This window comes from Catharus ustulatus, chromosome Z, assembly GCF_009819885.2.
Source record: "Catharus ustulatus isolate bCatUst1 chromosome Z, bCatUst1.pri.v2, whole genome shotgun sequence".
Taxonomy (NCBI): Eukaryota; Metazoa; Chordata; class Aves; order Passeriformes; family Turdidae; genus Catharus; species Catharus ustulatus.
The window spans coordinates 38,049,809-38,063,791 of NC_046262.2; the positions used below are offsets into that span (position 1 = coordinate 38,049,809).

Genomic DNA, 13,983 nt, shown 5'->3' on the forward strand with positions numbered 1-13,983 from the left:
CTGTGTTTTTACTATCAGACAAGGAAATAAAAACACGGTGAGAAGAAGGAACAAAAATGTTATTTGTAAGGTCTAGAAGGGGTCCCTGAGAAAGCAAGGCTAAGGAGAAAAAAGGAGGCAGTATTTAAGCAATCAAAAATGAAGGAACAGACAAGAAGCCTCAGCTGAAGGAAGAACTATAAGGAGATATATTCCATATGCAGCAGGGAAAGGCACAGTCAAAGTTGTATGCTGACAGCTTGACTTTAACAGGGAAAGGATAGAAGGATTATCTGGACGTTATGAACATTGCAACAGGGTGACATTATCCACACTAGAGAATGGAGGGGAAGTGCAAAAAGAGAGAGAGAACAAGAAGAAGATGAAGAGAACCGTTTCAGTATATTTGATTTAATAAATCAAAATACCCAGAAGAACAAGGACCTGTGCTACAGAAAACAAGCATTTCATCATGGAGATAATTGCTTTCCAGTCTTCCAACGCACCTGCTTTTTTTTTCAGGAGGAAGAGAAAAATCAGCTTCCATTTTCCCCACTCTTTTATCTAAGTATTTAAAACTTGAGTTTTTAATATAATATCTGTTACAGGGGACCAGCAAAAACCATTCAGACTCTTTTTCATCTTCCCATAACAAAGGCTTTAATCTCTCCTTTTCTTCAAACTCAAAGTTCAGAAGCATTGATACACACTATTAAATAATTTCTGACCTCTATAGGAAACTCAATCTAGAAAAACATGAAAATACATTACTTCCTTACAGATTAATTATTTTGGCCAGTTAATTCTGCCATATTATTTCTTTTTGGTTGCCTTCTCTATTCAATCTGTATCAGTGCACTGAAGATGCTTGCATAGACAAGAGTGTCTCAAGGTACAAGGAAACTGTGGTGAGGTGCCAAAAGCCCTTTCAAGACAAAGCATGAAGTTCCTGCAAAGCGTTCTGTATCTCACAGGAGTCACTTTTCTACTGCACAGGATCAAAATTATGATTTGCAGTTGTGCTGCATTGTGCTATTGATTTTCCAGTTGCCTTTTATCATTACTTCAGCTCCACCTCTACTGTTCCGTTACAAGTCCAAACATGCCTGACTATAAAGAGTGTAAAAATTTTTATTCAAAGCTGAAAGAAAAATGAAAGGAGGTAAAAGTGAAAAGATTATACCTACATCTTGAACCAGCAACTCTCCTTTTAGCTTGTTCCTTTTTTGTAGACAACTTTGTGAAAGGATACCTGTATTTTTGATAACTTTTTTTTTCCTCCAGGTTTCAGCACCAACCCACCAATATATTAAGTTACTTATCATCTACATTGTTTCTATATACTGAAACACATCTTCCTCTTCAACCATGAATTGGGAAAGTCTTTGAGCACATATGACTTTATTTACTAGCAATCAAAATATGAATTGCAATGTCAATCACAACACAAAGCAAACAGGCAGATAAAAATTAAAGACAAGATTATAGCCTTTAGGACAGAAAATTTTCAGATTTTTGTTCATTAGTCAGACAACATGAGAGTGTGGAAAAAAGCTAATTCATCATTAATAGGCTTTAGCCAACAGTAAAGCTGTTCAGCTGCAATTTAGAATATATTGGACAAAATCCTGTATAAACCAGCTTTGTGGGCATTTTCATTTAAAAATAGCAAAAAAGAACATCAGAGTTCATGTACTGATAGCAATATGGTAGTATTATACAACGTAGGCATCTTTATCAGGAACAAATAAACTAATGTTAACCAAATACAAAGGTTCAGAAACACATATCAAAATCCATCAAGAGAATTAATTTCTTAATTTTGAATGAAAACTCCCAGCACCTTAATAATCCTCTAGCAGTACATTCTATTCCTGTTTCCTTTTCAGCCTTTGAAGGAGCTAAGAGCACATTCTTAAGAATAATTAATGTATAAAAACAAATAAATAAATAAACTTCAACAAACAAACAAACAGAAAATAAATACATTACAACAACTTTAATCAAACACATACAATTACAACAGATATAGCTTTAACCCATAGGCTTAGCTTAATTAGAGAGTCTTCTCATGAACTCTCACCAAGAGTATACCCCCTTGTAACTACAATTAGAGGCTCAAGCACAAAGTCAGAAGTACAAGCCCTAGTGAGCAGTTTCTAAAATGTGTCAACAGAACACAGAAAATAATTCTTCCTAACCTGCATCTCCTCCCTTATCTCATCTTACTATTTTGAACTGCTACAGTATCAATCCAGCAGCTCAAGGCGCTTGCTGGCTAACGCTTCTGACATCGCTTATGGGATAAATATAAATTCACTAAATCTCCTGCCTTCTGTCTACATAATCCCTTAACCTCTCCCTTTCCGCAGCTATGATTCTCTGCCTTCTTTTCGTCTCTGGCCTCTCCGCTATTTTCATTCTGCCTTCCCTTTTCTTGCTGCCTTCCCCTTCCCACTTTTTTAAACTCATTGACATTCAGCATACCCTGACAGTGAGACTTGTGGTCACTACACTTCTATTTCACAGCCTGCTTCAGCATGTTGTTTTGGTTCTTACATTTTATTGAAGGATGGGAATTTTAAATAGAGTTCTCTCATTAGTAGATTTCTATTAAATTAACATTTGCCTGCAAGACACAGACCAAGTAGATAACATTAAGTAAGTAGGCAACTTCTCAGTGATCAGTGTGCTGACAGAACAGTGTATGTTACACTTAAAAGAAAATTTAAAAAAAAGAAAGAGTCAAGTAAGTAAATTATTAGGCGAAGTACAGCAGCAGTATTCAAACTGCACAGAAGCTGCTCCCAAAATTAGATTAGCAAAGCACAAGACCATTCTACACTATTGAACCATCAGCAGCAGAAGGAAGTGAGCTTTCTCAGATTTGATCACCTTCACTTTAAATTCTGCAAAAAAAGTTAAATGGTCTAAGAACAGACCACGAGTAAATCCAAGCTTTATTCTGCTATATTTTCTCCCTGATTCCTAAACCAGTTTTTTAGAATAACATCTTTTCCTTGCTCAGAATCTGGACACATAGAAATTAATATTTTTTCCTTTTAAGCAACAATCAAATATCAATTTACATACAATTGAAAAATAAAAATCAGTATTGTAGCCAGTTGATATTTTTGGAAATATCAAAACAGATTTTTGTATAGGAAAGCTCACACAAAGCAAAACCTGTGCCATTAAAAAGTCCCCATTACAGCACAATTTTACACATGGGCTGAGGCATGAGAAGACCCAGTCCTGCAGTATTTCTACAAATAAACACACAGACAGAAAAGTTCATACCACTTTCAGTAACAAGCTCCAAATGAGAGAAAAGCTTCAGTCATGCCCAACTTGTCTCCAGTTCTACACAGCTGAACCTGAACATCTCAAGTAGTAAAGCAAAACTTGAATTAAGGAGTGAGCAAATGGTTGATCTAGGCTATTGTTACTAAAAGGCTAAATTGCTGCATTAAGGTATTGCTTGAAGCCTCCAAAACAATTGTGTCATTGACTGAGAAGTATCTCATTAATATGTCCAGAAAGGAGGTCTTCTTGCTGCTCCAGACTAATTTCCAATAGTTTCGAAGACCTACTTCCCCTGCTGCCTTCTTTCAAACCCTGGTTCTGTGTTTTATCAGGCAGGCTGCACAAGCAGGTCACCTCTTTCTCTTACAAATGGAAACAGACAGTGACCACTGTCCCTTCAGGCTGTTTTTGATAACCTCTCAATTTTAGCTGTGCCACAGCAGCTTCACCCTACTGCTGCTATAAGACTGACTGACTACAGGTCACAGAGGCCCTTCACAAACAAAAATAATGGGAAAATAAACATCACCACAAGAATTACTTAGGTGTCCCTCAGGCCCCAGCCCATTCTTGTGTCTGTCACCACTTCATCTATTTTGCAGTCACAAAGTCTCTCAGATGAGGAGGACTATGCCCTGACTCTTGACCTTTGTGCTGCAAACCTAGCCTTGAGCAACTTGGTGACCTACATGGCAGATGCACAACTCAATAACCAGTTGGCTGGAGTTTGAAAATGCATGATTCACTTCTGATTCTCCCCACACCACTCCATACGCTGTCACTAGCGTATTTGCTAAAAAATATAATTTACAAAAGCAGATTTCATCAGCTTGGCACTTGATGAAACACTGCTTTGAAAGAACTTTAATAATAAAAAGAAAAATGTATCTTCTTTTTCTACCTAAACACTGAAATTTACAAGCAATTTACAAGAAGGAAAAAAATACACACATATGTATATGAAGCTTTTAAATATATCTGTTCCTGGTTATTTTTCCTAAAACTGCCTCCCAGCATTTTAGATGTGTAACATACAGTTCTGGTTGCATATTTTGTAGGGCCAAAGATCTACAGTGCATCTGAAAATTAGCATAAACCTCTGCCCAGAAGTAGTACCAAGGTCCTGTGATACTAATCTATGTGTACAAGCTGGCTGCTGAGAAGATATACTTGAGGAAGCAGGATTTGGTAAAATTTGGTGTGCTAAACTGCAGCAAATATCTATTCGCCTTACCATCCAGAACAGGTGTACATCTCCCCTCCCTTTTCCCTGAAAATGCACAGCTAGAATTTCAGTTGTCACATTCCTTACTGCATTCTGTGTCCGTAAAAGACTCTGATGGCATTTCTCAGTGTTGTAGAATTAGGCTTTCTTATCCTCTTAATGACCAAAACACAGCTGTCCGACATGTTCCAGCTGGCATGACTCTGGCATCTCTACTGTTAAGCCAGCAGCACATCATCTGGGCTATTTTGTCCCAGTGAACATGCATCAATATGTACATGCATCAATATGTACTAAACAGGCAAGTGGGGTTTCAGGTCTGACAAAGAGACTACAGACAAAAAGTTGAGTGAGATTCATCAGTCTAGTGTCTTAAAAGCTATGAGCACACAAGGGGATAAAGAAACAACCTAAACTATTCCTGAATTTTAAATGTTTCTGTCAGTGTGCAGACTCAGGAAAACAAGTTCTAATGTGATTGTAACAGAATTCAATCTTCAGAATTATCCTTAGAACTCTAATAGTTAAAACATTTTCAGCAGTGATTTTTTTCTGGCCTGCAGAATGAGCCACAATGATGCAATACATCAACTGGTTCTGAACCCATTGCCTCACCCTGCCCAACATAACACCTAAAGTCACTAAGTCACTCTTTTTTTTTTTCTACCCTGTAGGCATTGAAGAGAATACTCTCAGCATGTGTAAATCTGTTCAAATCTAAAAAGCTGTCATAACACTGTGTCAGATTCTGAGCCTAAATTTATGATTGTTTAAAGAGACTAATTTTTAAAGGTGCCAAATAAATTATGCAAATCTTGCATTAAGCTCCAAGAAAAGATTCTGAAGGCCATGTTGCTTCTTACCCAATAAAACTTATAACCATGCTCTTCATTAATAAGAGCACTAGAATGATACATGTACTCAATGTTTTCAGTAAGTTCCTGTTACTTCCAGGTTACACACTGTTCAGGAGTAACCCAATCACGCAACCACAAAAAGAGAGAGGAGTGTGTGTAGAGCAGCCCTGCAGAAGGGATCTGGGGGTGCTGGTTGGCAGCAGCTCAGGGTGATCAGCAGTGTGTGCCCGGGCAGCCAGGAGGGCAAACCCCATCCTGGCATGCATCAGACACAGCATCACCAGCTGTGACTGGGATCATCCTGCTGGATTCAGCCATGGTGCAGCCTCACCCGAGTCCTGTGGGCAGTGCGGGGCCCCACAGGCTGACAAGGGTGGGAATGGTCCAGAGGAGAACAACAGAGCTGGTGGAAGGGCTGGAAGGCACATCCTGTGAGGAGCGGCTGAAGGCTCTGGGTTTGTCTGGTTTGGAGAGAAGGACGCTCAGGGGTGACCTCATTGCTCTGTAGAGCTGCCTGAGGACGGCACCTGGAGAGGGAGTGATGGTCTGTTCCTGGCATCCAGGAATGTGGAATGGGAATGGTTCAAAGCTATATGGGGAGACGTTCAAACTGGACATCAGGAAACACTTATTTACCAAGAGGGTTGTCAAACACTAGAGCAGGCTTCATGGAATTGATGCCTCAAACCCGTCAGTGCCTTAAAAAGAGACACTTAGGCAATGCCCTCAGTAACAGGCTTTGTGCTCTGGTGGGCCCTGGAGCAGTCAGGCAGTTGGAGTAGGTGATTGTTTTAGGTCTTTTTTAACTGGAACTGTTTTACTCTATTCTGGTGTTAAATAGCTCTGTTGGAACTAACAAAACCATAGTTTGGTTCAAGCAAAAATGGAACTTACTTTTCAGGGCACTTGGAGGTGCCGTAATGGTCTTAGTGTAAGACTACCAACTCCATTTAAAGCTGTAAGAGCTTTTTCTGTCAGAGAGACAGAAATACCAACTGTGAGTGACAAACAGCTTCCTAAAAGACCACTCACATCTTCTGATCTGGATGCCAAGTTAATCTCTGTTATTCTGTGAACGCCATGGAAATTTCAGAGGGTAACTTGATCTTAATGCTTGCAGTTAAATCTGTAAGAATCTCTAAGTCTTCCATAGTGTAACCAGAGTTACTATTCCTGTTAGAACACCTGAAATACCCCTGCTTTCACACATTACAAACATTGCTGCTCCACCAGAAAATCACAGACACCTCACTGTTTGCATCTTTATCCTTATTATTTGAAGGAATAAAAAGAGGGACTAAGTAATTCGTTACAGGGACTACGGCGAAGCTGGGTTTTTTTCCCAATCACACAGCAACTACTCTCACTGAAAAGCCTGCTCCAAGTTATCTTTTGTCTTAGATGAAGAGGAAGAGGGGGCAGAGCTTCATTTTGAACTCTGCCCGCTATCTCGTTAGCAGCGGTTCCCGCACGCCGCGGGCCTTGCCTCCAAGGCAGGGCTTGCTTTCCCGGTATCGGAGAGCGAGTCCTCCCGCACATCGGCTCCGCAGCCCGCGGTGCCGTCTGGGCCGCCCCGTTACCGCCGCGCGGGACGGAAAAGTCGCCGCCGGGATTTCCCCTCCCCGCCCGGGCCACCGCAGCCCAGAGCGCTCCTCCCGCCCGCGGGGACGCTGTGCCGGGGTGCCGGAGCCCGGCGGACCCCGCGGCTCCAGCAGCGGCCGGGCGGGCTGCGCGCTGTGCGGTGCAGCGCCGTGGCGCAGCGCCGGGCGGCGGCGGAGCAGCCGCGCTGCAGGTGCGCGGAGCCCCCGCCGAGAACGGGGCGGGCGGGGAGCGGAGCTCCTGCCGCGGCCCGCCGACCCCAGCCCGGCCGAGCCCACCGAGCCCACCGAGCCCGGCCGCCGCCCGGGCCCTGCGACACGCGAGCCGCCGCTCGCAGCCGGCCCCCGGAGCCGCCCCACAGCCGCCGCCCCACCGCCGCCGCCCCTTTCAGCGCCGGCACCTGGATGTGGCAGGAGATCTCGGAGTCGTCCAGCAGCCGCACGGTGCATTTCATCTCCGCGCTCAGCGACCTGATGCTGGAGCTCCGGAACCGGATCATCCCGGCAGCCCGCCCGCCGTTGCCGCCCCGCAGGCAGCCGCAGGGGGCCAGCCTGCAGCGGCGCCCGGCCGACCACGGCACGGCACGGCGCGGCACAGCGCTGCACGGCACGGCGCGGAGCGGCGGCAGCGCCTCCCACACCTCAGCCCCGCGGCGCCCCGCCGCCGCCCGCCATCCGCCCGCCCGCCGCGGCTCGGGCCGCCGCTGCGTCAGGATGCGCTCCGCTGCCCGGCCTCAGCATCCTCCTGCGCCCGCCCCCGGCATGGCACGGCACGGCACGGCGCGGCCCGCGGGGGGCACCTCTCCGCCCTCACCTGCTCCTCCCGCTTCTCCGCCCCGCCGGCCCCGCTGCGCTCCCTGCGCGGCTCCCTTTCGGCGGGCTGGCAGCGCCGAGAGGGAAATGGTCAGCACGGTTGTTCGGCTTCCCCTCCATGGACGTGCCTCGCCCGGTTTTGAGTGCACCTGAGCGACTGGTACTCGCGTGGGAATGCCCGATGCCCTGCAAACGGGGCACATCTCCCAGGCTGCCGGCCGGGAGTGGAGTCCCCACGCTGCCTGGCCGCCCCATGGCGTGAGTCTCCGGCGTATCCCAACACAGCCCGAGGCAGAAAGAGAAGCCTGTGCAACATATACATAGAGTCATACAAAGAAACCTCAAAGATGAGTGTACCCTAATGAAACAGAAGAAAACAGAATGCAACTTACTGTAAGAGTGCAAGCCTTGGAAAATTCTTTCCTCAGGGAAAAAAATGACCCATTAGAGAGCAGCAGTCACACCCCATTTGTTGCCTAAGTGGGAAAGAAAATAAAGTATCCAGTGGTTTCACTATTATGTTCTCCATCACAGAAGAGTGTATACACTGCTGGCAGAAAGCAAGCACCAAACTTGACCAGCCTTGAAACAGGGATCAGCACTGTGTTAAAAAATGAGCACTTTCCTTTGAAATATGAAATGAAAAGCAGCCACGGCAAAATGGGACATGGCTGGAAGTTTACAAATACAAAAGAAGCACTGACAGCCACATAGAAGCTGCACTTCAGTTATTTTGCCTAGTTGTCTGTCATTACCTGTAAATGTCCATATTTTGAAAATAATTCTGTGTGAATGTGTTGTTCTTTTGAAAATCCCATGTAAAAGCCTAAGTGCTACTACTGCTGTAAGCTCTTCCTTCGGCTTTCTGCTGGACTGCTAACAGCAGGAAATACAGGCAACCACAAACAAATGAGAAATATATAATGCTCGCTACCATCAGCTAATAAATATGCAAAGCCCTTTAATGTGGAACATAAAAGAAAAGCTATAAATATATGCTTCTCAGAAATGATAAATGCTTTCAATTGCACAGTGAATAGTGAAGCAAACCAGTGAGTATTTAAAATAGATTATTCACCTCAGCAGCCACAGTCAGCCCACAAGTTATGGAAGAAGGTCCTTATCAACTGGGAAACCAGATGTGGACACCCACTCACTAATAATAAAATAACTCTTCATGTCTTACAGTTCTGCAACACGGGAACTCAATAGCAGGATTTACGCACACATGCAGATTGACTCTCAGGTGACACAGATTTTCCTGCTTCTCATAGAGAAGGAATCTTTTCTTTCTAAGCCAAGTATTTCAGCTTTACTTCAGTCTCTGCAGTACACATTTCTCCACCTAAAAGGAGAATTATAAGAGGGAGCTGACTCAATGATGAAGATTTAGGAAGCAGGTCATTGTCTACCACTGTCTGAAGGGGGTTTTGCTTTACCTTCAGGACTACATAGAGAGGGATGAGCTTTCCAGGAGTTCTCAGAATTACAGCAACAGTGATGACAACATGAAATCTGCATCCCCAAGTTACACAGCAAGTGTAACCTAGTGTGTACCAACAGCAGCACAGCTGCCTGAGCACAGAGCTCAGCAGGATTATACTTGCCTGTTGTAAAAGCAGGTCACTCTTGTCTTTTTGGTCACTTTATTTTCCTCTTTAATACCTCTTACCATGTTGACCTGAGGTGCTCAAGAACTCTGTGAGACAGGTAACCTATGTTTCAGCTACCACAGCAATAGTTTTTACTTCATAGAATTTGGCAGCCATCTAACAGGAAGACACCTGATAAATTAAAAAATCAAAAGCAAATGCACCGCTCAAAGAGAAAAAAACAAAGTACAACCAAAAAACCACAACCAAACAAATGAAAGTTTTTTTTGTTGAAAACCAACGTTGAAACCCCAAATAATTGAAAACCAAGATGAAAACCAAGCACTCTGCCCAGTTGCAACTTCACAAAGTAAATCCATCAGATTAATTTTGCATTACATATTAGGACTACCACCCCTTCCTTACACAAATAGCGTTCTACACTTCTTTATTTTCCCTTACAAAGAGAAGGCCCTTAAAGGACTCAGCATTGTAAATTATGCAGAAAAAACCCACAAGCTTACCTCAACACATATATATCATTGTGCATCCTTTTTTGCTGGATCTTGGAGGCCAAACAGTCCTCATGCAGTTAGCATTTGGAAAGATCACCTGAAAAATCAGGCTCTTGAGGAATTAACAAGTGTGGCAAATATAAGAAAACACAAAGCAACATAGATAAATTGAAGATAAACAAAGATAAAAATTGAAGATAAATAAAGATAACAAAGATAAATTGAATTCAGTTTTCAGAGAATGCTGAGGTGATGGAGTAGATAAGAAAATACGCTGCTTGCACATGCAAGAATACACATCTGACTCAGGGGAAGGTTATCAGCTACTGCTGCTGCTGCTGCCGCCAAGATCATGGCATGTTATTGAGAGGTTTATTGAAGCGCTCACCTGGCTTTGTACTGCAGATGTTGGAAGTTCTAACAAGAGATCTCAATACCAGGAAATGCCAACTGCAAGAACTGCTTGATGGTGGGCAGACATGCTTGAAATGCATTCTAGATTCACCAGTCTCAAAACCACTCAGTGGAATAGCCCCATTCCCATTCTTTCTTCATCTAAGTGGTCACTGAATGACTTTGCTTTGGGATGAGTACATGTGGATGGTCCAAAGGACAGTAGCCTACTTAAGTAGAAACCTAGGAATTGCTGCCAGACACAAAGTTATATTTAGGGACAGCAGGGAGCACTAATGAGCTTTACTACTTTGATATCTGGATGATTCTGCATGGAGCCAAATTACAGAATATGATAGCCAAGGATTTTTCCTTCAGTGAGTGATAATAACAGCAACTTTAACTCTATCAAATAATGTTTAATAATTTAACCAAATATATAGATATTTGATACAGATTTGTGAGAGTTTTTCCCAAATACTCGAAGATTAATCTACAAATACAACTGCTATGGCTGTAAACACTGCCTGCCATGGGTCAGACCTTGAGTTCCAGCACGGGTAGGCCAAGTACACGAATCACTGTCCCCGTGGGAGTGCTCTGCACGACACACACCTCCTTGCCCAGGGCCCACACCTGCCCTTTGCCTCGGACATGGGATCCTCATGGGCTCTCAGACCAGGTCATTAGCACGCTCAGCAATTAGCCATTGCTCAGAGATCACGTGCCATTAGTAAACAGTGACTTATTTGTGAAGTCTGTGACAGTTTAGATTTTACTCAGTTCCCTTCTACAACAGGATTAGGAACTCTAACACTAAAATATTTCAGCTGAAGATAGATGTTCTGGGCATTAGGCTTCTCCAGAATGTATCTTAAAGAATGGGATGTGGGGGTTGAGCTAGCAATGAATCAATAGTTCAGGGAGTAGGTTCCTGTAGTCAGGAAAGCGTGAGTTTTGCCTTGGAGCTTGTGCTCAAAGGCACAAAGTCCACAGGAAAGCTGGCATCTTAGGTGTCCTAGAGATCCTGTCACACACCAGAACGACCTCTGAAGGAACTGGCTCAAATCACTCATACCAAGGCCACAATTTTTTTGCATATGCTTTTTTATCTTCAAGGGGATTACCTCTGAGACATACACTGTACAACTGTAAAATAGTAACTAAGTAACTAGTAACTAAGCTGAAATTAGTCATGAGGTAATTGAAGGGCTGGGCATACCAGGTAGCATGCAAAATATGAAAATAAATACGAGATCTCACACATATGGGATTCCACACACATGTTTCAATCTTAACTAGTAATCTAAAAAAATCACTTCAGATAAAAAAAATACTTAAAAAAAAAGCGCGGGGGGGTTGTATCTTGAAATTAAAGGTTTCTTGCACGTAAATATTACACCAGTAACTTGAAAACTGTATATAAAATATTAATGGATATATCTAAAAAACCCTAAGAGTATTACAATATACATAAATTACAAAGAAAAATATATTTAAATAGCAAAAGTTCTGCTGTTCACTGGGGGCAGAGTTGAGTCAGAAGGTGAAACATTAATTCACACAGGATTTCTACTTTCTTTTGTATTACAAAAATCAGTACAAAACCATCACACATTTGTTGCATGAATGAGAAAGCAGCAAGATACATAAAATACTAGATTATTTGACAGCAGTATAAAGAGACTCAGGATTTTCATGCTTGTACTCCAAAGGGAGCTGTCACTCCCTAAAATCCATTTTAAAACACAGGGCTATCTGTAATATATTTGACCACAACTGCCCCAGTAAAAAAGACCTGGAGTATTATTGAAATCTGCAGGGCTGTATCATAACCTGCATGGCACTGATGGTCCTATTGGCCTCCACATTCCTTAGGGGCATTTGTGCACCCCAACCATGGCTTACAGGGGGAGAAGTGGTGAGTCAGAAGCAGATATTTTCTTCCACTGCTTAAGTTTATCAATCTCTACAAAGATTCAGAACAAAGTACGGAAAGAACATTGCAGTACTCCCTTCCAGCAGAGAATGATGGGTTGAATTTACTGCACAAACTTCTCAGCAAATTTCCTGCAGATGTCATCTGGAAGCTCAAACTCCAATCAGCGTTTGTCTGAGTTAAACTGGATTGCACAATACCGCACTTGAAATTTGCTGATGAGAGCAAACTTTACATTGATTTTAATCTACATAGTACAACTACCAAAATGGCAAATGTCAGCTTTCAGCCTTTGGTTTGGAGTGTATGAAGGCGGTGAGATGATTTTTGTGATTCACTGTGTCCTGGGACTTGACAAGACTTTCTAATCAGCACGGTCAAAATGTTTTTCTGGCACACTCTTCTATTTTCAGGGAATATATAGCCAGTTATTTTAACCTAGTGAGTGTAATATCCTTCTCTGGAAGACTACAGCAGGCAGTGTACTCTATCAGTTTTCCATGCTGCATCTCCGAGAAGTGTCTCTCCTCTGAAGACCAAGTTTGCTCCCAAAAACTTCTTTCACTCCAGGCTCTCTCTAGCTGCATTCACACAATCCATGCAGTACTCTTACAGGCTTGCTAACAGCCTCAAAGAAACCCAGCAGCTACCACTGCTGAAAGATTTACAGGTTCTGCACATGACGCAACCGGGGGTTTCAGAGGTCTGCAGATAATTCAGTACCTAGAAGGATCTGATTGTCTCATACTGAGTGCAGAGTGGCTGCCACATGTGTATATCTCCTTAGACTATGATGAATTTTTAAAAAATTATCATATCAATGATTTTATAATCCAAACAAAGGTACTCTCTACCTCTTGATAGCTGCAAATCACAGCTCCATTCTCCTGACCATATTTATGCATAGACAAAGAATATAGCAATCTGACCAACAAAAAAGTTCTTTTTTCATTTAGGTAAGAGATACATTTGCAATAATGTCTGTAGCTTGAACAGTTCTTCCTTTTATAGAATTTGTCTAAATGAATGTTTAGTAAGACTCCAGTTCAAATACAGTCTAATGTTACAACAAACAACCACATTATTTCAACATTATTATTGCAGGTAGGATTAAATTTGATCCTTACTGTAACAATAGCAGTCATCGTAAAATATGTAAAAACTACATTAGCATCAGTTACCTGGTGGCCAGTCCAGCAAAATATTCAGAGCCAGGCTTTGAAGACCTCTCAGCATCCCAAAAGCCCTGCTTAAGGTGTGCACAGAAAAATAGTCCCCACCACAACTTTTTATGTATCCTTTTATACTGTTCTTGTTACTGGGTGGAATTTGGATGCTCATGGACAGAATTATCTGTAATATCCTGTTTCCATGGCTGCTGCACATGCATTTTGAAAGACCTCTGAGTGTGTTGACCAGTTTTGGGTGGTTTTATAGATCCTTTTCTTCTTTTGAGGTTTTTCTGACTTTTAATACTCCCATCATATGATTTGAACTTTACATCATTTATTTGCAGTGGTCGTTGCCTAATTTCAAATGTGTTACTTTTCCACCCAGGAATGATCCTCAAAATTGAGATCTGTATGAGGAATCACATTTTGCACCATGTTTAATTTGCATAAATCAAGGTAAAGTCCAGCAAAATAAAACTACTGCTTTGCAAAATTATATCAGGTTCTGAGTGCATTTTGAGTACAAAATAAGCATTACAGGAAAAACGTGTATGATACACAACATGTATTTCAAGTTTCTTCATCTTGTCAGCA

At 42.5% G+C, this 13,983-nt stretch overlaps 1 protein-coding gene across 3 annotated transcripts in view; it reads right to left on the reverse strand.

The window, feature by feature from the left end:
* LOC117010960 (FERM domain-containing protein 3-like) overlaps positions 1–7,510 on the reverse strand; it is a 134,643-nt gene extending 127,133 nt beyond the window's left edge. For all 3 annotated transcript variants that reach the window (XM_033086103.1, XM_033086101.1, XM_033086099.1), the window contains exon 1: positions 7,367–7,510. In XM_033086103.1, the coding sequence (XP_032941994.1) occupies positions 7,367–7,465 (99 nt within the window). In that variant the 5' untranslated portion in view covers positions 7,466–7,510. The remainder of the gene's footprint in view (positions 1–7,366) is intronic.
* Between the last annotated feature and the right edge of the window lie 6,473 nt (positions 7,511–13,983).